The 23,168-nt window shown below is 39.8% G+C and overlaps 1 protein-coding gene across 1 annotated transcript in view; it reads right to left on the bottom strand.

Moving 5' to 3' along the window:
• Positions 1 to 3,153: 3,153 nt before the first annotated feature.
• The window catches only part of SLC1A3 (solute carrier family 1 member 3), a 106,151-nt gene continuing 86,136 nt past the window's right edge, over positions 3,154 to 23,168 (bottom strand). Inside the window, exons 6-10 of the mRNA XM_090037946.1 lie at positions 15,093 to 15,388; positions 13,871 to 14,104; positions 8,598 to 8,792; positions 6,941 to 7,075; positions 3,154 to 5,670 (exon numbers count right to left, since the gene is read on the bottom strand). Coding sequence (XP_089894072.1) covers positions 5,466 to 5,670; positions 6,941 to 7,075; positions 8,598 to 8,792; positions 13,871 to 14,104; positions 15,093 to 15,388 — 1,065 coding nt within the window. The 3' untranslated portion in view covers positions 3,154 to 5,465. The remainder of the gene's footprint in view (positions 5,671 to 6,940; positions 7,076 to 8,597; positions 8,793 to 13,870; positions 14,105 to 15,092; positions 15,389 to 23,168) is intronic.

Below are 23,168 nucleotides of genomic sequence, written 5' to 3'. Positions count from 1 at the left end.
AAGATCTCCAAGTAATAAAAGCAACCCTTTCTTTGACTCTGCCAATAATGATAGCAAGACTAGAAGTAACAAGGCATTTAATAAGGCTACAAAAACGAATATAGTGATTTATTATATTAGAAAGTATGTCACTGGTGCCATTTATATCACTGTAACTCTTGCCAGAATTCCATACGAAATGTTTTGCACTTAGTGTTTTACAGACAGTTTATTAAGTCCTTTGTTATAAGTAATGTTTAAATATTGAAGAAACACATAGGTTTAACCTTAGTTTTCCATGTAACATAATTGTGACAATTAAGTACCTGTTCCTGTTCAAAACACAGGCAAATGCAAGGCTGTCCAGAAATTCAAATACTCTGGACAGAAAGGCTTTGGTTGAGTGCTGTTTTGCCAATGGTGCGTGTGGGAGGGGAGAGGGAGGCAGGGTGTGGATGAGACAAGTCAGATGGAGAAGGAGATGTGACATTGTAAAAGAGGAATAGAAGTAAGCTGAATTCACACCCTGAGCATCACTAGTGTGTGGCCCTAGGGAAATCTGGGAGGACAGCAGCATGTCTAAGTGCCATTAATGGTACTTAATGGCAGCTTTGCTATCGATTTCAGTGACTATACAATCAAGCCCCAGGTGCAACATAGACTTCTTCCTACAGTCCTTTATCTTGTGTTATAGCTTGTTGTGATTTTGCTTAGCGTATACAAATGTGTGTGTGTGGTTGTAAAATATTCCTGTAAATCTGTTTTTACTGGGTGGTTCTGTAAAGAAATAACCTAAGTTTGTTCAGCCCATGTTTGAATCAATATGTGTGAGAGATGTGGAAGTTTCCATTCATCCTTGCTCGGTTATATGTTAAGTGAATGATGGTGGCTCCTTGGCTGCGGATACATGTGCCTATAAGGAAAATGTCTTTGATAGCTGCAAACTTGAAGTAATAGACTTGGCAAAATACTTGTACACGATTCTAGTTATGGTTCAGTAGTTGAACCATGGCACAGCTTTCAAGTAAACTATCTTTTTTGACTCCTTAAGAAAAAAAACAACTTGATTTCTTTGATAAGACAGCTGGTTTGGCAGACGGGGATAATGCAGTTGTTTGGACGTAGTATTTAGTAACGGTTTTGATATAGTCCCATGTGACATTTTCAAAAGTAAACCAGAGAAATGGAGCAAAATACCATTATTGTTGGGTGGATACATAATGGACTGAATAAGTGCGGACAGAGAATAACTACAAATTGATCAGTATCAGGATAGGAAGGTCCCACAGGGGTCTGTTTAGGTCTGGTGCTGTGTAACAGTTTTATTAATAATTTGAACACACAAATACAGACCATCCTAATCAATCTTGAAGATGACACAAAATGGGGAGGGCTTTGGAGGGTTGGATTAGAATTCAAAAGGATCTTGATGGATTGAAGAATAAAATAATGTACCTGGGTGCTCAGTCTTTTAGCCCTGTGGGCTAGATGAATATTGTGGGAACATATTGAGCCCTGCATGCCAGGATCAAGCCCTGGGGCCCAGTTCCACTCCTTCCTGCCAGGATTGGGCCCTGTGGGCCTGGCTGTGCCCCTTCCAGTATGCTGGGATTGGGCCCTGGGGGCCTGGCACCACCCCCTCCCAGCTTCCAACAGCAGGATTGGGCCCTGGGGCCCAGTGCTGCCCCTGGCTAGCCCTGCTTCCTGGGAGTGGGCATCTAATCCTGGTGCAGAGCCTGAGGCGCCCCATGGGTTTGGAAATGTGGCAGCAGGAGAACAGTGCTCTTGATCTAGGACAAGGGTAAGATGCTCTGCCCTGCACTAATACAGGATGGCAGAAGACTGGAAAGGCAGCAGCACTGCTGAGAAGTATTTTGCTGGATCACAGACTTTACCGTTCCTGGGGGGTATGTTAGATCAGACTCGCCATGAGTCAGCAATGAGATACAATTGCCAAAAACCCCCCAAATGTAATTTTATACTGTATAACATGTCAGACACAGGAGGGGATACCATCTGTCTACTCCATGCTGATTAGGTCTTATAGTCGCATACTTTTGACTGATCATAGTCATCTTTTGCAGACCCCTTAGACATAGTCTGCAGACCCCCAGGGGTCCACAGACCACAGGCTGAAGCCATTGCTTCCGAGTATTGTGTGCAGTTCTGGCTTCTACAGTTTAAGAACAACGTGTGGAAAATGGAAAGGGTCCAGATGTGAACAGCAAAGGTGGTAAAGGGTTGGAATGCAAGCTGTGTAAGAAAACTTTGAGAGAACCAGATAGGCTTGGTGTGACAAAAACGAGATTAAAGGGGAACATGATAACAGTTTTCAAATAGTTGAAAGACTGACATAAAGAAGATGGAGAAGTACTTTTCCTTTGCCAAAGTGGTCAGGACATGAAGCAGTTGGTTTAAATTAGCACAATAGATTTAGATTCAATCTCAGAAAAAGCTTGATTGTCAGAACAGTAGGACAGTAGAACCAGATACTTGGGGAATTTGTAGAATACCTTTCATTAGGGTTTTCAAAAACAGGCTAGATAGATATTTGTCTGGTATAAGAATGGTGCATTCTGAATTTGTGCAGGGGGTTGAATTATGTGACCCCTGAAATCTCTTCCAACCCTATGCTTTTAAATATTTTTGTACTTACATTTTCAAGAGAACTGAACTTCATCGACAGTTGCTGCAATTATTAGCTAAAATATCCAGCAGTGAAAATGTAATTAACCCACTCTCTCATTTTGAGTTCTAATCCATCAAATCACACACCTTCTTTCACACTTTATTTTTCTTTGTTCATTTGTGATAATAAACATTAAATCAGTGCTGTCATCAGTATTAGTACCAAAGTTGATAAATCATTTCCCAGTTCTTTATAACATTGTCTTCAGACTTGGATTTTTCACTTTTTTTCTCTTATATTCCCTTCTTATTTCTTCCTTTAATGTTCTTTTTCATTTGTTTTGTCCATGAAGACTGGACACTTGTTCTTGAAAAAGTTTAGGAAATGGATATTTGAATCTAGGAGAAATACTCATGCATCAGTAAGACCCTGCAGGGTAAAAAGTGCTCAAGTCAATGGAACCCTTAAGTCTCCTTATATGTTTTGAATGTGCATGAAGAGTCCCCCATTACATACAATTTGAATAAGATGGCACAACAGCCAAATAATGTAAAACTATTTTTTATTGAAAATACATCTACAAAGTAATGTTTTTCAGTCCCCACCGGGTGCCTCTAAATGCAGAGCCAATGAGAGCTCGGAAAAGGGATCTCTCTATAATACCTGATTTCCATAAGAAACAAAGTTAGTGTAAAAAAGATCACATACTTTGTGACACAATTCACTTTTCTCAACTGATGTCATAGAAAGACAGCCATTTATATTAAGTCTTTGCAATGTATTTCCCAATAGAGTTTTAACAATTAAATTGTTACTCCATTCTAAAGTTAACTTTTATACACACATACTGAATACAGTATCTATATAAAAATAACTCTAATTACAAAACAGAAGATGTGTGTGTCTGCAAGCTAGGGTTGTATTCTGTTAGCAAAAAAAATCACACTTTTTCACTTTTCAGTTAGAGAATTTTAAAGAACGTTGCAGGTTTAAAGCATTCTTACTGCTAAGGACTCTGAGTTAAATCCTGCTCACCACTCTTGTAAAAGTATTCCCACTTAAGCTACTCACATGAACAAGGACTTGTCACTCCTCGAAAAAACAGCCTATCATGTGGCTCCAAACATGGGAAAAGACCTGCCTTCAACTAGCACACTGACGTTTTCACTTTATAGTTGTTATGTTCTTTCAGAGACAAAAGTTACATGTGTTAATCATGGAAGTTTGGTGAGTAGTGGTTGCAGCAAGGACATGTCTCTGTTCTGTCTTAAAAACAAAGAAACCAACCAAAACCTGGAACTAAACCAAAGTTTTCTGTGCAGAAAAGGCCATTCAGTAAGTGCTGTGCTTTTTTTATTCATGCTCCTTCAGTCCCCCATCTCTAACTGCATTATAAACTTTACTCTTTGACTCCTACAATGACACAAGGAGAACAAAGGAAAATAATAAAATTAATATTTTTCATAAAAGGGCTTCATCAGGGAATAATCATGAAGTGGACAAAAAAGCTACAAGATTACTACTAGCTCCCTTTTTTATTCCTTCTTCCTGTATTCCCTGAAGGAGACCTACAGTATTGCTCTTAAGATTCTTTTTATTATACTTTCAACATTTTAATAAATGTATTTACTATTCTGCAATTTATATTTTTTCTAGTAAGGAGTAATAAAGCACCCATTAGTTTAATTTTCTAAAATAGTATTCTTTATGTTTTAATAGAGATGTTGCTGGTAAACCCACAAAAATTTGGGAACCTCATAATGAGACAGTAAGTTCTGTCTCGCAAGTAGAAGAAGGTGTATTTGGCTATTAGACTCACTACTTCTCAACTGAATGACCGAGCCATTAGCAGACTTCCACTTAAATGCCCCTTCTGTCATGACTTCCAGCAATGTAGTTTCTGCAACACAGAGTCTGACCCAGAACTCCATCTCCTTAGTTTCCGATCAACGTCTCCCAGGCCTGTAATGCTTCCTACAAAGTGCTGATGCTCTCTGCTTGTTTTACTATTGCAGACTATTTAGACTATGAGCATGCCCACTGTGCATTAAGTGTTTTCCAAACACAGATGAAGATGCACTTCTTGCATCAAAGACCAGCCAATCTAGGGCTTAGATCCTGCAAATATTTATTTCACAGGTCAAAGGGAGCAGTAAACATAAGCGCTTGTCAAGATCAGCCCTTGCTAGTGCTTAAGTGTCTTATTTAGAAGAAATCAACTGAAAAATGATATTTCAGCTCAATCTGGTAAAAGCTCTACTCATGAGTGTTTTATGTGAACATCTCTTCCTTATTTTTCTTTCATTTAATGTAACTCTCTTTATTCTGCTTCTAGTATAGAATAAGGAAATAACATAGGTGAAAAGTGACAGCAGATGAAAGACCACAATCCTGTTAGTTCATACATCTTGGTTCAGTTATCAAGTTAGGAATCGTTGACTGCATGCTTATTGGTGTTAGGAAATGGCAATAGGTATTTAAAAAAATAAAAATGGTTTTTCAGGTTCTGTTATCTAATTTGTCTTTCCAACTTATTAAAAAAAAAAAGAAGTCACATTTCCGGAGCTCAGTAACATATACATGGGGACTTTTAGGATTTTAATACACACTTTTTTTGTATTTTTCATCAGTTAACACATTTCTTGCAGGACCAGTGTGAAGCCTGTTAATTTTTTAAAGTAGAATGCCAACATACACCTTGGTCGCTGCTAATTTGGAATGTTTGTGATTAATTCTTATTCAGTGCTATCATAAAGGGGAGAAACATGGACTAAATGGGCTTGGTGAAAACAAGGTATAAATGGTTGGAGAAGTATGTTTCCCACAATTCTAGTGTTGGATACATGCCTGTTTTATCCTACATCTTGGTTTCACTGTCTAATGGTTTTTCACTCTCATTTTCCTGTGAGATGAGTTGATATGGTTTCTTCATTTCATTCTCTTCTATCACAGAATTACCCATCTCAGCATCTCTGTTCTTTAGTTCATGCCGTGACAAATGTTCAACAATTCCTGCACCAATGGAGTCTCCCAAGACATTGGTAGTGGTACGAAGACGGTCCCTATGAAAAATAGTTGAATTAGTCTATTTTTTCTGGCTTTTTCAAGTGACATGGGCAGATTTACTATGGTAAAATAGTCTTTGAAAACTACTGCTGGATTGTTCAATGCTTTTATGCATATTCATGTATCAGAAATGTCACAGGCATGAATCCTTCTCTATATGAACCAAAATTGTATCAAAATTCTTATTCTAATGCAACAACATGATCCTTGTTAATATTCTGTAAATAATTCAGGGTGAGATTCATCCATGGCACAGTGGACCTCCTTTCAGCTGAAGCAGTGAGGTAATGCTATTAGTCAAATGGTACCCTGAAGATCACTTGGTGCTTATAAAGTTTAGAAAGCCTTCAACTGAGCTGGAGACTTATGGGTTGTGGGAAGGAAGTTAAGGTAAAATAGGGTCTAGATAGCTGATAAAATAGCTTATTTTACCATTTTTTTGCTTAAGGTTTGATTTAACCAATGCAATGTCCCTTGAGGCAAAGATCCTAAAACAGGTTCTGGTCTGGCATGTTCCTTCCTTGGCTGGTGAGTTAGCTTAGCAGCTCTGCAAGTATGGGAAAGGTCCCTGGATTCTGGTGGTGGCAATGATATTCCAGCACATCTACCTTGGCTGGACCTGAAGGAATTCCCCAGTCCTTAGGAATACTGCTTAATTTTCTTTTCTAACATGTACAGGAATGGGGAAATTAAATTGCACTGTCATTCACCTATAATCAACCAAATCTCAGTTCATATTCAGTGGTTGGATAGGGCTAATGGATATTATTCACTGTATGTATTTTATTTTCTCATCTCTTGGGAAGGCACAGAAACCCTCACTGACTTGGAAAGTCAGGAAGTTTGGGATAAAGCAGTTCTGAACTGAACAGTGGAAACTTTCATGCCTTTTTCACTGTAGGATGCTCATTAACAACATGCAAACAACAGCATCATATACTGGAGTGTTATGATTCTTATTTATTGATGTCAGATTCAGGCTGTTTGAAAGCTTTCAGAATAGTTTCTTTGGTTGAGAGGGATGCTTTGACATTTGTATTTGTTTTGTGTATGATCCCTAATATGCCCCTCATTTCCTTTAGGGTTACAGTGATGACAAAATATTGTATTTAAAAAAACAAAATAAACACAGACCCAACCACCTCTAAATTTATGAACAGTTTCACACATAAAGAGTGAGCCAACTGATTAAATGATGTGCAGGCTCAGTAATAATTAGAATTTTCCATTGAAATATGGTCTATCTCTTCAATGTGAAATACTCACAAGAACCAGTCCACTGCAATGATGAGAGTGATATCATCCGTAGGCAAACCTACAGATGTCAACACAATGACCATGGTGACCAGTCCGGCCTGAGGAATTCCTGCAGCCCCAATACTGGCAGCTGTAGCTGTGATGCTGTGCCAAAATGAAAGAAAGCAAAGGAAAAAAGTTAGCTTCCCAAAAAATCTTGCTACCTAGTAGTAAGCATTTAATGCGTAACTCTTAAGCAAATACAAATGCTAGATGAGGACCAGATATTGATGTTTCAGATTTTTAGCTTCATGTATTGGAGCAGGACACATCATAAAAGACTGGGAGTGTCTCTAATTTTGTAGATAGGTCTGAACTCCCTTCCCAGCCCAAGCTTTGTTAAAGTTGGGATCTGGATCCAATCTTAATACCTAGTCCACATGTTAATAATAGGCCAAACCATGGATCTAAATTTGGACCTGGCTTTGAATTTACTAGTTTAGTCCCATTTCCCTTTTGTTTCATAAATAATCTTTTGCTTCTCTGGAAATATCAAACTTTTAAAGCAGACATGTAATAATTGTACAGCATTTGTCATTCCTACTAGATCCCAGGGCAGGAGTGGGCTATTATTTTGGGTGTAGGGCTACTTAGTGAGTTTTGGCAAGCCATTGAGGGCCGCGTGACAGGCAGCTGGGGCAGATAAATATTAATTTTCTAAATTTTTAGGGGCTCTGTGGGCCAGATAGAATGGCCTGGCAGGCTGCATCTGGCCTGCAGTCCGCATTTTACCCACCCCTGTCCTATGGTATTCAATATAAAGGCAGTTTACCATATCTGCATTAATCATGGCAAGTTTCATTTAAGGAGGGAGAGCAGATAATTAGAGCCATGATATGCCACAAGAATCTGAAAGCAGAATTTTGCCTGCTGTGTTGGATATTGAATTAGTATGACCATTTTCAAAGCCAGAAATGGTTCTCACTAAAGGATCATGTCCACTTTATGGTAACAAAGTCTGGTCTGCATGCAAGAAAGGCAGCCTCTGGCTTCTTTACCATTCATTCCATCCAGGAAGAGCGCACACCAACTGAAGATGCTTCCTCAGCTTGACAAAGGGTATTTAAACCTGAAAGCTTGCTAAGTAGAATTTTTCCAACTATCTGAGTTGGTCTAATAAAAGGTTCTTTGGGTAAATCTGATATATTGTCTGCTGATGTTCTTAGACCAACATGGCTATAACCTACACCCCTGTGAGATTTTTTTCAGTGAATGTTTTCTCCCCTAATAATGAGCATAGAAGCAGGCTGCTGTGCTGTGCAGTTTGTATATTGAATAAGACAACAAATCACAGATGAAATAGATGATAATTCACCACACAAAATCAACTACATTGAGCAGAACATAAATTTACTACTCTCACATGCTATTGATGACCCTCAAACTCAATGATTATGTTTTCATATTACAATTTTAAAGGCTAACCCACTTGCATGCTTTGCAGGCCCTCTTGCATGTTAATACACTGAGAATACAAATCGTGTAATAATTGGTTAGCTACTAAGATGTAGCTCAGGCTCATACTTAGCAGTCGTGGAAGTCATTCTTCAATTTGTAGTGGGTAAGCTAAGAGGGTGATCAACATAAAGGCACTTTTAATCAAAGCGTTCACAAATGGCTTCTGTACCTGATTGTGATAATCTGCCCGAAGTTCAGATCAAAGTTGTTAACTTGTGCGATGAAAATTGCAGCCAAAGCCTCGTACAAAGCTGTGCCATCCATGTTGATTGTAGCACCCACTGGGAGTACAAATCTTGTAACACGCTTATCCACTCCATTATTTTCTTCTAGGCATTTAAATGTAACAGGTAGGGTGGCAGAACTAAAACAAGGAAAAGACATATATATCTAGAAGGCTGCATGTGCATCTATACACAGGCAGAGGGAACCACAGCAATGCAGTCTGATCTCTTGTATAACAAAGGACATAGATTTCCCTGAATTAATTTCCATGTCAGCTAGAGCAGTATCTTTTTAGAAGCCTAACCAGTCGTCTTAATTTTAAAATTTCTAATCATGGTGAATCTGTCACAGCCACTTGGCAAGTAGTAACAAAGTTCAAATTTCTTCATTGTTAAACATTTGCAATCCTTTCTCAATTTGAATTTTTCTAACTTCAACTTCTAGCCATTGGATCTTTCTATAACTTTGTCCACTAGATGGAGTGTTCTGTAGTCAAATTACTGTTCTCTGTATAGGCACTTGTGGATCAAATATTCCTTAAGCTTATCTTTGTTAAACTAAACTTACCAAGGATGGAGGCATGTTTTCAATAAGAGGCATTTTTTTAAATCCTTGTATCATGCTTGTGGCTCTTTCTTAAAACTTCTTCAGTCTATCAACCTCTTTTTTGAATCGTGAAGCCCAAAACTGAACATGGTATCCCAGTACTGATTGTATCAGTCCCAAGAATAGAGGTCATATTATAAACCACTTTTAACATCGTGTTTCTCTGCTTGTGCATCCAAGGTTTGCATTAGCCCTTTTGGCCACAGCATCGTAGTGGGAGCTCCTATTGAGGTTGTTATTTACCATGACCATGTTCCATTATTTTGCCCTTTTTCAGAATCTCTGTTTCCCATAATAAGGTCCCCTTTCTGTACATATGGTCCAAGTTCTTTTTTTGTTAGGTATCTGAATATACATATGACCATATGGAAAGGCATATATTTGCTTGCATATAGCTTACCAACCAATTTGGATTGCTCTATCAGTGACTTGTCCTCTCCATTATCAGCTACTCCCAAAATGTCTGTAGCATCCACAAAGCAACACCTTTTTTTCTTTCAGATCATTGATAAAAATGTTAACATGTGTAAGGCTGAGAACAAATCCCCGTGATACCTCAATAGATATTAACCTTTTTTTTGAAGGCTACTGATTTACAGTTACATTTTGAGATCTGTCAGCTAGCCAGTTTTAAACCATGTTATGTCTGCCGTTTATTTTGTCATTCTCCTTCAATAAATATAATGTCATGCAATACTTAGTTGAATGCATCACAGATTCTAATATTTTTACACTGATGTTTTCATCAAACATTAATTTCATCAGAAAAACACACCAAGAAACATTGCCAAAAAGCATTTACCATTTAACTAGATTGATTTGTATTACGTCTCTTATTCTCCTTTAATTCTTTATTAAATAAGTCCAGTGTCAGTAGTTCCGTTATTTTGCTTGGCACTGATTTTAGGCTAACATGCCTTTAATTAGCAGGGTTATGCTGTTTACCTTTTTAAAATATTGGCATATTAGCTTTCTTTTAAAAAAACTTTCTTCTAGAACTTCCCTACTGTTCCAGTATTTATTCCAAAAGTCAGTATTAATGATCCAGAAAGCTCCTCATCCCATGTTTTAAAATTTTTTAGATCAGAGTTATCTGAACCTGATGATTTAAAACTATCCAGATTTAGGAGCATTTCATCATCATCATCAGAGGTCTTTTACTCAAATAGGTAATAGATATATGTATTGAATGTCTTTCTGCACTATTATTAAGTGGATAATTTTCTTCTGGTCATGTCAATACTATTATATTCTATTCTTCTTGATATGCTTGAAGAGTGCTTCTGACTCTCCTAAATTCTGCTGGCTATAGATTGTTCCTTATGTCCTTTTGCTTCCCAATTCTAATTTTCTACAGTTTCTACATTCTGAGTTTTTTACTTCCTGCCATCTGCTGCTTCTTTCTACCATAATGGAATAATTCAGAAAAATTCCATGATTTATGGAATAAATAATATTGTATTTTTTATAGCTGCCTTCACATCCTCTCTAGACATGATTATTTTTCGATTAGTGCAGTCTTTTCTCTAAGCTGTGGGACTGTAGGTTTTTTAGACATTTAATAAAATGGTCTTCAACAGTTATCAATTATTATGCATATTTCTCCCAACAAATTTGGCCTTCTAATTGTATTCAGCTTTGTGAAATTGGCTTTTTAAAAATGCAAGTATTTATATTTTATTCTGTTTGCAGAATTAAACATAATCAAGTCACAATCACTGGCATCTAAACTGCTGCTTCTGTGATTTGTCAAGATGCTGTAGCACAGAAATCACCCACACTGCATGTTACACTTTGAATCAGAAAATGCTCTTGTAATTACTAAAAAAAATTATTGATGAACATTTTAGTACTGGCAATATGATTTCTTTTGAGTGTGTCACTCAGACTGGCATTTGCTAGGATAACAACTTTCTTTTCCCCCCAAAATATAGAATAATTTTCTCTGAGAGCCTTTTTGTGTTCTAGTGTGATTTGGCAGTTTGTTGCTGACAGCCAAAAGTAACCTATCTTCTGTAGCTGTCAGAACATAGGTCCACAAGCACTACGACTGTCAATAATTTAGAAGCAGGTAATGCCAATTTTGACAGAGTGCCACAATTTTTGTAACCTTCACCTATTCAATCTTTCCTGAATCGGTTAAAACTGTTGACTTTTTTAACATTCCAGTAGCATAAATCTTTCCTTCAAGTTTCAGTAAAACCAACTAAATGGATTCATACTCATAAATTGACAATTTACATTCTTCTTGTTTATTAACCCAGCCCCTAGTATTGATATACTGTAATTAAAGATTTTTTTTATCTTTGTGTCCTTTGTATCTTGATTACTTTTGTTCTCAACTTCTTGATTTTTCTACTGTGTTTTCTCACTTTTCACCTTCATTTCACTTTTTCACTAAACTATAAAATTATCTTTAAATCTAAACCTATAATGATGACGAACTCTTCTTCTGAAGCCATCCAAATTGTATAACTCCCCCTTCTCCTAGGAAAGTGCATCAATGTTCCACAAAATGAAGACCTATTTTATACTTCTAGCCAGTGATTCACTTTCAGAATATTCTGCTCCCCAGAAAGGATCTCTAAGAAAGCCACTGGGAGATTCTTTCTATTCAACATCCTTCCAAGTCATCTTGAGCTGTCTTTAAATTCAAACCAGTAACGGCACCCATTGTGTGGTACTAGTGCCAATATGCACGATTACCGTTGGATACTTGCTTGCTGACTTGAAAAACCTGTACTCTTTTAGAGTTGTGTTGTTTCTGGGTTCCCAAAATAAAGTGCACTATCTTGTTGTCTTCCAGTCCCTTGAACAAAATTATTTCCATTGTTTCGTATATGGTCCCACTGAAGAAGGATTGTCTGGCTTCCATGAATGGTTGGAATTACTTTGTATTTTTCTTATAGGTTGAGCAGCCAGGCACAAGTGTCTCCTGTATGTCTCTCTATTCCACTCAGCCACCCGGATTGTCAGAGGTCTTTCCCTGTTTCTTCACTGAAGAAATGGGCATGATTATAAACATTTAGCTGTGTGGAATTTCTTCTGGTCCTCTGCTCCCTGGTAGTCACAACTGGTCCAGTCTTGCATATTGTCAAACCCTGTTGTTTTGCCTCTGTGAGGAAGAAGTACCAAGCCTTCTCACTGACTCTTCTTGGTTGCCCAAGAACTACTTGGTCTCCCTGATGCTCCCTAGTCTCTGTATTTGTTGTTCCAATGCAAAATCTTTTTTTTTCAACTTACCCACTAACCTTCAGTTCCTACGTACAAAGTCCCTTCTCACTCCATGCTGGAATAAAATCATGACACATTTATTTCAGGTTACAGCTCGGGTCCACTGCTGGTCTCCATATTGATCATTGCACTTCACTTACAAATAAAGCCTTTCAAACTCCCTTTCTAAATTTCTTTCCAATCCTCTCTGATTACTTATTTCTCTCTCTTGTTTGAATACTTGGTAGTTCATCTGTCAGCAGAGTAAGTCTTGATGCTCAACTCCACCTCCTTACTGCTCAGTGACTTCAAAGACTGATACTAATGAAATCCTAGTGGTATTAACTAGGTTCATGCCCATAGACCTGTGCCAGCAGGGCTATTCAGGGGCTCATGGATCATTTCTGAGCTCTTCACAGAAAACAATCAGTGCGGAAAGTAAGCAAACAAATAATAGATCAATCAAACATATTTAGTAAAAATTGTATTCATAGATTTCATAGATTTCATAGACATTAGGGCTGGAAGGGACCTCGGGAGATCATCGAGTCCAGCCTCCTGCCCAAAGGGCAGGAAGTCAGCTGGGGTCATAGGATCCCAGCAAGATAAGCATCCAATTTACTCTTGAAGGTGTTCAATGTAGGCGCTTGAACCACCTCCGCTGGCAGACTGTTCCAGACCTTGGGGGCTCGGACAGTAAAGAAATTCTTCCTTATGTCCAGCCTGAAACGGTCTTGCAGGAGTTTGTGACCGTTCGACCTCGTCATCCCATGGGGCGCTCTGGTGAACAGATGTTCCCCCAGATCCTGGTGGTCACCCCTGATAAACTTGTAGGTGGCCATCAGATCACCCCTGAGCCTGCGCTTTTGCAGGCTAAAGAGTCCCATGGCTCTCAGCCTGTCATCGTAAGATCTGTTTTCCTGACCTCTGATCATGCGCGTGGCTCTCCTCTGGACTCTCTCAAGCTTCTCCACATCCTTTTTGAATTGTGGAGCCCAAAACTGGATGCAGTACTCCAGCTGCGGCCTCACTATGCTTACTAGAAAGCATAGACCTGAATAAGATGTGTCCAAATGCTTGTGACAATGAATTAATTCAGTTATGCCAGCATATATTTTTCATCATGACAATAGTATATTTTATTGTTAATGTACTTTATTTTAATTAGGTACTATTTTTAAATTTATGATCATGGTAAGTATAAAAGTAAATGCTTCCAATGACACCTGTATATTCTTTGAGACAACCCCCACTTTTTAAAGTGTCTTTTCTCATTTGCATAAGCTAAGGGCCCTGTCAGTTATATCAATGGGAGTTTTTCACCTGAAGTGTGACTACAAGATTGGAAAATGTCAGATTTTATTATTATTGAGTCTTAAAAGTATCTTCTTATTGTACCTTGAAGATGTTCCCAAAGCTGTAATCAGTGCCTGAAGCAATCCTCCAATAAATACCCAAGGGTTTTTACGGGTGATCAGGAAGTAGAGAAGTGGTAAAACAATAATTGCATGAATGAGCAAACCAATGATAACTGTTACAGTGTACATGGCAAGTTGTCCACCAATTACACCCATGTCTTCCATCTCAACAATTTTTCCAGCAATCAAGAAGAGGATCCCAAGCGGAGCATACCTATAAACAAGTAAGCAAATAAACATTGTGCTGAACAAATAGAAATCCAACTTCAATCCCCCCCTTTTTTTTATACAAAGCTTTATACATATTAGCAACCATAACCATCCTAGATTGGCCTCAGTTCAAGATTCTGGCCTGTGGCAAGTCAACTTGGTTGCCGCCATATTTACTCAGCTCTGCTGGGTTTGGGGTCAGCTAAGGGAAAGTCAAGAGGAATGCTGGTAACTCTCCAAGTTGATGAATGCCTGATGGAGCCCTGGTTCCTATTTAAAACCTAGTTTAGCCAATTCTTTAGTCATTTTTTACATGTACTCCTTTGCCACCTGCCTCTAAATATTAGGTAGATGGCTGAGAAAAGGGGGCATAGCAATGGAGTCTTTAGGTTTGGCTAGTCACAGGCAGCTTCAAGTAATAAGTAGTTAGACAAAGGGTAGAGAGAGTATTTTGAAGGCTATTTTTTGTTGAGGACTGAGTGCAGTGTTTCAAAGATACTTAAACTACTTTTTCTTAGTTGTGCCAGACACAATTCAGCTACACTTGAGAGTTTAGCTTTGAACATATGAATCTAAGATCTACAGAAGGATGACTGCTGTTGCAGCTGGACTTTTTTCTGTTGTATTAGAATCTGGTGTGGGGAACTTTTGTGGAAAGCTGTATTGCTAAAGTACATCTCCTAATATGTATGTCCTAACATTATGAAAACAATGCCAGTGGACAGTAAAGACTACATTTATCTATTAGTAATGGTGGCAATGGAAAATATTTATCTGCAGCAAGAATTAGAAAATACTAAAATATTTAGATTCTTAGCGTAAACTAACAGTGTAGAGAACTATGATCTTTAGAGGTATAGATTTTAAAGCTAGAAAGATCTTCCAGTCTGACCTATTGCCCAACACAGACCCTTGATATCTAGCATATACTGTCAACAAAACAGCAACACTTAGCATAATAATAGAGCATTTGGCAGACATAAAACACTTACCACATGATTAGAGCTACTAATCTCATGATAGCTTCATTAAGGCTATCAAAGAAGTCCTTTAATGGCTGCCCTTGCTCCTTCATGCTCCCAATCACCAATCCAAAGCTTATTGAAAAAACCACCAGTCCCAGTGCATTCACTCCATTTACAGATCCTGGAACAGGGATAATCTCGTCCTTTATTCGAGTTAGGGTTTCCATTGCCTCTGAGACGTTGCTGATTACAGAAGCCATAGTGGAGGTTTCATTGGGTGGAATTGCTACTTTAAATTCTCTCTTACCATAGTTTGTTTTGAACTAAAAAAAAAAGAAAAGAAAAGAAAGGAAAGATGGGAAACAGTAAATTGTGGCAAACAATGGTAAAGATATTTATGTATTAAGTCTTCTGTAATCCTATTCTCATTATTATGTTTCTGATGCTCATATTTGTGGTCATGTGTTCATAAAATATGTAGTAAGAAGATAAACTCTGACATCATCAGCACAAACTCAGGTTACTCTGGAAGTGTGCCAGCTGCTTTGCAGTAACTGCCTGCGTGTACAAACATAGTCTACATTAACAGCTAACTTGTAGTTTACCCTGCAGTAAAAAATGTATAATTTTACACTTTTGTGCCTACGTGCTGAAAATGGCTATCAGGCCCAAGGAGTTCAGTATGATCAGTAATAGTCCCAACTACTGCAAAACTCTGGAAGTATTTAAGTTAACCGAATGCAAAGCCAGCATACTTATGGTGGGATGGGGGGTGGCCTGAGTGCTAGAAAGCTAACATGCAGACAAGACTCCAGCTGGTCTGAGTTCCTCTTAGATGCCATACATTAGACCATACTTTTGATGTACTGTAAAAGAGTATTTTCTGCAACTATTTCAGGCTTTAGGTGGGTTCTGATCTGCCAGTAGAAGTTGTATTAAAAATGTATTAATAGTTTTGTGGACAAGGAGGTATTTGAATCATCAAGCGTGCCAGACAGTGTTAGGCAGTGGTTCCCAAACCTTATCCAGCTGCATTCCCATCTACAGTCAGAGCTCATTTTGCATGACCCCACACAATTACTGTTAGGCATGTCCGTACAGTTAGCAGCATGGAACTTGAGAACTGTCCCTGTGCTCCCAAGCACTTCCTGGAGGGAGCTAACCTGCGGCAGCCTAGTTTTTAAATAAGTTGCTTTGGTTGGGCTATCACTTACAGTGAAGTGATGGCAGATGTCGGGACTGTTACTGCAGAGCTGGGGAGATGGGGTAAATCCCTGTTCCCTGTTAATTTTTGCAAAATGAACTGTCCCTATGACTGCACTTTCCCTACCATAAGTGAAAGCTAAATGGGAGAAGCTTAGGCCTGTTTCACTTGGAGGGAAGCTTCCTTGATTTAGCTTTCAAAGCAGGTAACAGAGGAACATAGGGGCAGTTATGATGTAGCAGCTGATGTACGGCAAGTTCCTGCCTCTTGTTAAGGGCACAGAATCTGTGCATTTACTTAATTCACTGGGAATAAGGTTTTACCACAGCTACAACAAGTTTGTGTGCCTACAGCTAATTGTAGGCTTGGAGGAATTCAGGACTTCATGATAATCATTAGTGCAAAGCTTCGGTCCCTGATTCGATTTAGTGGCGATTTGGCCTGATTCAGTGGCCAAATCTCTGAATCCGAATCGAATCAGAGGACCGTTTAATTTCCCTGTTCTGAGTCGGAACCATCTGAATCGATTCGGAAAGATTCGGACATAGACGCAGCTTTAAATGTTTTTTCTACATACTTCTAGGTAGCAGGAGGCTAATGAATGCTATGATGGTAGGGCTCACGGAGTGTCCCACAGGAGCATGGGGGGTCCCCAGGACACTCCCTGGCAGACCTGGAAGTGGACCGGAAGTACTTTGGGTCCACTTCCTGATTTGCTGCCAAGCATGTGCGCAACCCCGCCCCCCCCCCCCCACTCCTGCGGGATGCCTCCATCTGCCTCAGCATTGCAGCATTCACAAGCCGCACTGGTACCTCGAGGTGTGTAGAAAAAACATTTAAAGCTGTGTCGATGTCCGAATCGCTGATTCTCTGAATCAGCATTAAATCTTTAGATTTGGATTTGGCCAAATCAAATCGGGGACAGTGATCTGAATCAACTATTCGAATCACTGTCCCTGATTCGGGCCGAATCCAAATTGAAGAGGCCCACTTCTGGACTAAAATTTTTTTAGCCCACTATACTGGACTAAATTTTTTCTTAATTTCTAGTATTTCTCAAATTCTATTATAACAGTGGGAAATATTTGATTCTGTATCACTTAGTAGTGTTTTTTCAAAGTATGTAATATGGAAGAGTTCTAGGACCTACAATACAGATGCCCTTTTGTTGTTCCAACCTTATGTCAGGTATTAGGAGCTGGCACAGTGTTATGAAGTTTTTCTGCTGAGTCACCTTGTTGGATGAAACATATGTTCATTTAGCTTCAAAGCAAACTGTGAAAGTGTTTGAGTGGATATGAAGGGGATTTCTTAGATAATGGAAATGAAGGAAAAAGAGAGAGTGCAAGCTAAGACTTATACTTTGTTGTTGTTTTGGGTACTGGCACAAGATCATTCAATAATGTGACAGTTGTGCTTCCTGCTAAACCACATGGGCATGGCAGGATGAATGATTTTGGGATCAGAGATCAAATCTCTATTAGACCATTATTACTTGGCAGTGTGGCAAGGCAAACCGCATGTTGGGTAAGGGGGAACCCTGCAGCTCCCTGTGCCCTGACATGCTGGACCAGCTGATGAACTCTCCTTCACTCAACACCCTGAAAACCATGGGGCACAGCTATGCAGGACTGCACTCCACAGCTGTCAGCCTCCCAACACAGAGGGAGCTGTCAGCCAAGCCCCGCCAGCAGCAGGCTGAATGGTGTGGCTTTCTTGCTTCGGGCTCATTTAAACCAGCAACGAAAACATTACACACATTTTGTGGAATATATTTGTGGCTCATTTCCCATTTTTTCAAGCTATTAATTGCTTGAACATGTGGCTGGGTTACTATTTATGGTGCAATTAACAAGTTAATTGCATTTTAAGTGTCATGTCCACTGCGGGCCTCAGTTGATGCGGAATATTTATTCTCTAGTCAATGAGTTCTTGGGTGAAGAATGGGAAGGGAATGCCGCCTATTTAGAGTTAGTGGCAGGATGGAACAGGTACCTTGAAAAGAAATAATGAATGTTGGTGCCATTTACCTGGGAGTTGTAGCAGCAGCAATAGCTTTGTAAGGAACTACTCCAAGGTTTCCTTAATTTAGATGTAAGACCCAGGCTGCCAATAAATCCCAGCCCTTCCTGGCCTAACTTGGGAATCATAGGTTAATCTTTTCTAGTAAGGCAGTTGTTATATATCAGTGAGAGAAGTCCTCTGTTATCTTTGAGTTGAGAGAGGTAGTTAGGTGGATTAGTCCGAATTAAGGGTTAAAAGTAGGATGGCACCTTATAGACTCATTCATTCAGAGAGGCATAAGCTTTCATAGACTACAGCCTACTTCATCCAAGGCTACGCATCTGTAGTCTACAAAAGCTCATACCTCTCAGTTAATCTATAAGGTGGAACCATGCCCTGCCTTCTGCCTAGTTTATCTTTGTGGGCCCTTTATCTGAAATGAAAGGTAGGAGCAATCTCTTCTAATGTGAGTAAAGATGATTCTACAACTGCCAGTGTTAAACCTAACCCAGATTTCAGTCAATGCGAAACAGATGTATTGCATCAGACATCACACTGTCTGATTCTGCAGGTCTTTAGTTTTTTTTAGTTAATTTTTCAATGGGTCTGCTTGACTAAATAAAGACTGGTATGTGAGAGAGGCACTTCAGAGTTGGAACAGGGTAGTCTCACAAAAACTAGGTTGATAACTTCTGGCAGTATTTTATATTTTAATTGCATAATATTTTTAAAAAATCCTCTCTACAAGCTATTCAGTAAAGCAATTCAAGAGCAAGAACATGAGATATGTGGTAAATATATAAACATCTATAGATGGATTAATATAGAAATAAATATCAACAGCACTTACAGGGATTAAATTAATGGGAAAATTGAACTTTATTGCTAACTGTGATATCATTTCACTAGTGAAGAATATATTTTAAGATGATTTCTAGCTAAAATATCTCAGCATGAAAACAAGCATATTGCTTCTCCTGAATTACTTATTTAAGCTTCTGTCATTCCTATGCATTAGTCAGCGATCCATATCATCTAAAGTAATTTAATTTCAGTTGGAGCTGACTATTAGAAACCTTGAAAATGACAGAAGTTAGCCAATTTTGGGATTACTAATACCATAAGCTCTCTGTGCTTAATGAGCATTGTTTTTACATTATGTTCAGGTGAGTGTGTACTTTTGATAAAAGCACAGCTTTCTTTGGTCACAAGGCTAAAACAGAATACACTGTATGTGAAATACAGCAATGGAAAAAAGTAATATAGGAAAAGTGGTTCCTCTGATTCTTAATTCAGCATTTCTCTCATTTTTATGAAAGCCCCTGTGAAGCTTACTTCAACAATTCCAAACTACTTATAGGAAAATTAATGAAACAGTTATCATAAGTGATGCTGTAGCATGCTTCAGATAATTATAATTACAAGCAATAACTAGCATTGCATCACTTGTTATGTATGTGAACCTTATTGTACATTTAATGCTGCCATTCCATTCTGCAGAGCTTAGTACAGGAAGAAATAATAACAAATAGGGGGAATGAATGAGCAGGTTGAGAAGAAATACAGGGAGGTGGCTACACCTTGCCAGTTGCACATTCTTGATTTCCAACACTGGATGCTACACATTTCTTCATGCAATACTTCAGCAGGCACCCAAGTTCCCCTTATTTTCAGCATGTTGACCCGCCCATAAGCTCTAGGACGTTGTCCTTCCCGATGACTGTTCAGGTTATCTTTGTCTCTTTTACCTTGTGAGACAGCTCAGAACAGAAAGAATCAGATTAAATAGGAGTTGCAGCTTTCAAAGCAATTTGGTAGTATTTCTGGGTTCCATGATAGGAACTTCAAATTTGGGAGAGGAAGAGAAATGAAGTGGTAGGGATCAAAGACAGAAGGTTAAGGCTAGGGGTATATTAAAGTATTTTGAGGAGTTAGAGAAAATATGGCAATCGTGGACAAAGAGATACTGATAGGGGCAGGTGGTTGCAGTATGATAGATCTCTTGGGTTGGGCAGGGGGCAGGGCAGAAGAAGAAAGTAAAACAAATATCAGTGACTAGGCTAGTCACTAAACATTTGGAGAAATGTTCCACCTAGATCAGAACAGGATGTTGGTAGTGAGAGAGAACTATATGAGCCTAGGCAGGGCTAGGAAGGAGGTGAGGCTGAGGAGAAAATACTTGCACTTTGCCAAAACGCATCACTTTACAGCACCCTCTTTTTAACTGGACATGCTTGGCAAGTTTAGGTCTTTGACACTACCTCCTGCCTGGTCAACATACGAGTCCATCATGGACTATCACTAGTCTATCATAGTCCATTACTAGTCCATCTTGAGTGCGGGACCAGGCTGGACTAGTGGGATCTGAAATTTTGTGGTGCTTTTCTGATCAAGTTTTCCCATCTCTGACTAATCTTACCAGCAGAGTTGAACAGCAGTTTTTCACCTCCAGTGTTGTCTTCTGCCACTGGGGACTGCTGTGGTGCTGGCACTGATGTCAGGCACCTGTAGCCACCAAGGAGGATTATACCTCCTTGGCTTGCACTTGCAGGGGGTCAGTTAGAAAGGCCAAGGCAGCAATGGAACTCAGGCTGGCAACAAGAATTAAGGACAACAAAAAGTCCTTTTTCAGGTACGTAGGGAGCAAAAAGAAGGTGGATGGTAACATCGGACACCTACAGGACAGGCTAGGGAAATTAGTGACAGATAGGAGGGACAAAGCTGAACTCTTCCATGAGTTTTTTGCATCAGTATTCCTGAACACGGGCAAAGACATATCTCCAAACTGAACTACAGAAAGGCACAAGAGGGACTATAGAAAGGCCCAGCAATGATTAGCACTGACCTAGTGAAGGGGTACTTGGAGGGACTTGATGTGTTCAAGTCAACAGGCCCAATGATCTTCATCCCAGGGGTGCTGAGAGAATTAGCTAGTGCCATAGCAGGACCACTGACAAGACTGTTTGAGCACTCATAGCACTTGGCACAGGTCCCAGAGAACTGGAAAAGGTACAATGTGGTCCCTATTTTCAGAAAGGGGAGGAAGGAGGATCCGGATAACTATAGACCAGTAAGTCTCACCTCTATCCTTGGGAAAACCTTTGAAAAAATTATTAAGGACTACATTTCATAGATTCATACATTCATAGTTTGTTAGGAGCTGGAAGGGACCTTGCAGTTCATCGGATCTAGCCCCGCCCCTATAGGCTCTAGACAACTGGGGTTAAGTGACCCCAGCAAGGTGACTGTCCAGTTTCCTCTTGAAACCCTCCAGGGTAGGTGACTACACCACCTCTGGAGGGAGTTTATTCCAGAGCCTGGACACCCTGACTGTGAAGTAATTTTTCCTGGTATTAAGCCTGAAGCGGCCTTCCAGGAATTTGTATCCATTGGTCCTGGTCTTCACCGGGAGTGCCCTAGCGAAACCGAGCTCCTGATGCACTCCTCTGATATAGTGGTAAGCTGCTATCAAGTCCTCTCTCAACCTTCTCTTTTTTAGGCTAAAGAGGCAGCCTTTCCTCGTATGGCTTGTCAAGTTTTTCCACATCCTTATTGAAGTGCGGTGCCCAAAATGGGACACGGTACTCCAATGCGGTCTCTCCAGTGCTAAGTACAAAGGGAGTATCACTTCCTTAGTTTTACATGAGATGTATTGATTGATGCATGCTAGTGTGTTATTTGCCTTGCTGGCCACCGCATTGCACTGATGGCTCATATTCATGTAATGGTCAATCATTACCCTTAGGTCCCTTTCGGCTGTGGTGCAGATCAAGCTGTCACCACCGAACCTGTATGTATATTGAGGTTTGTTTGACCTCAGATGGAGCACCTTATACTTGGAAGTGTTAAACTTCATTTGGTTCTGGTCTGCCCAACTCTCAAGCCTGTCCAGGTCTGCCTGTGTCTGCAGCCTATCATCTGACGTGACCATACTGCCCCATAACTTGGTGTCGTCTGCAAACTTGATCAGCGAGCTTTTTTGGATTTCCCCCGTCTAAATCATTGATAAAGCTGTTGAAAAGCACTGGTCCAAGCATGGACCCCTGAGGGACACCACTGACTACTTTGCACCAGGACAACACAGATCTGTTCATGAGAACTCTCTGGGTCCTACCCTGTAGCCAGTTTCCCACCCACTGAACCATTGAGCAGCTGAGCCCACAGCTTTCCAGTTTTCCCACAAGGATATTATGGGATACCGGATCAAAAGCCTTTTGGAAGTCTAGGTATATAATGTTTACCTCATCTCCCATGTCCAGGTGGTGAGAGACCTGGTTGTAGAAGGAGATCAGATTGGTAAGATAAGACCTACCCATGACAAAGTCATGCTGGCTGTCATTCAGAATTTTACCCTCAACGAGCATATCAATTCTTTAATGAGCTTGTCCAGGATTTTCCCTGGGATAGAGGTTAGGCTGATTGGCTTATAGTTGCCCGGGTCCTCCCTCTTCCCCTTCTTGAAGATGGGCACAATATTGGCCCTCTTCGAATCCTCAGGGATTTCCTCTGCGCACCATGACTTTTGAAAGAGTTTTGCCAGGGGTTCTGCGATGACCTCAGCCAGCTCCTTCAGCACTCTTGGATGAAGTCCATTCAGTCCCACTGACTTATAAATGTCTAGCTTTTCTAGTTGGTATTGCACCCGCTCAGCATCCACAGTGGGGAGGCTGTCATTCCTGGCATGCCCCCTATGAGCCTTATCTTGCTTGTCTTTCCCCTTGGTCCAGTGAAATACCAAAGCAAAGTGGGCATTCAGGAGTTCAGTTTTTTCCTGAATATCAGTTACCAGCTGTCCTGAAGTGTTAATCAGGGGTCCCATGCTTCCATGTGTTTTACTTCTACTGCCTACATACCTAAAGAATGACTTCCTATTGTCCTTGACTCCTGTAGCTAAC

The sequence above is a fragment of the Crocodylus siamensis genome, chromosome 3, assembly GCF_052110815.1.
Source record: "Crocodylus siamensis isolate JL-2025a chromosome 3, ASM5211081v1, whole genome shotgun sequence".
NCBI classification, from domain to species: Eukaryota; Metazoa; Chordata; order Crocodylia; family Crocodylidae; genus Crocodylus; species Crocodylus siamensis.
The sequence above is the reverse complement of the archived record's forward strand: the minus strand, read 5'-3'. Positions and strand labels throughout refer to the sequence as shown.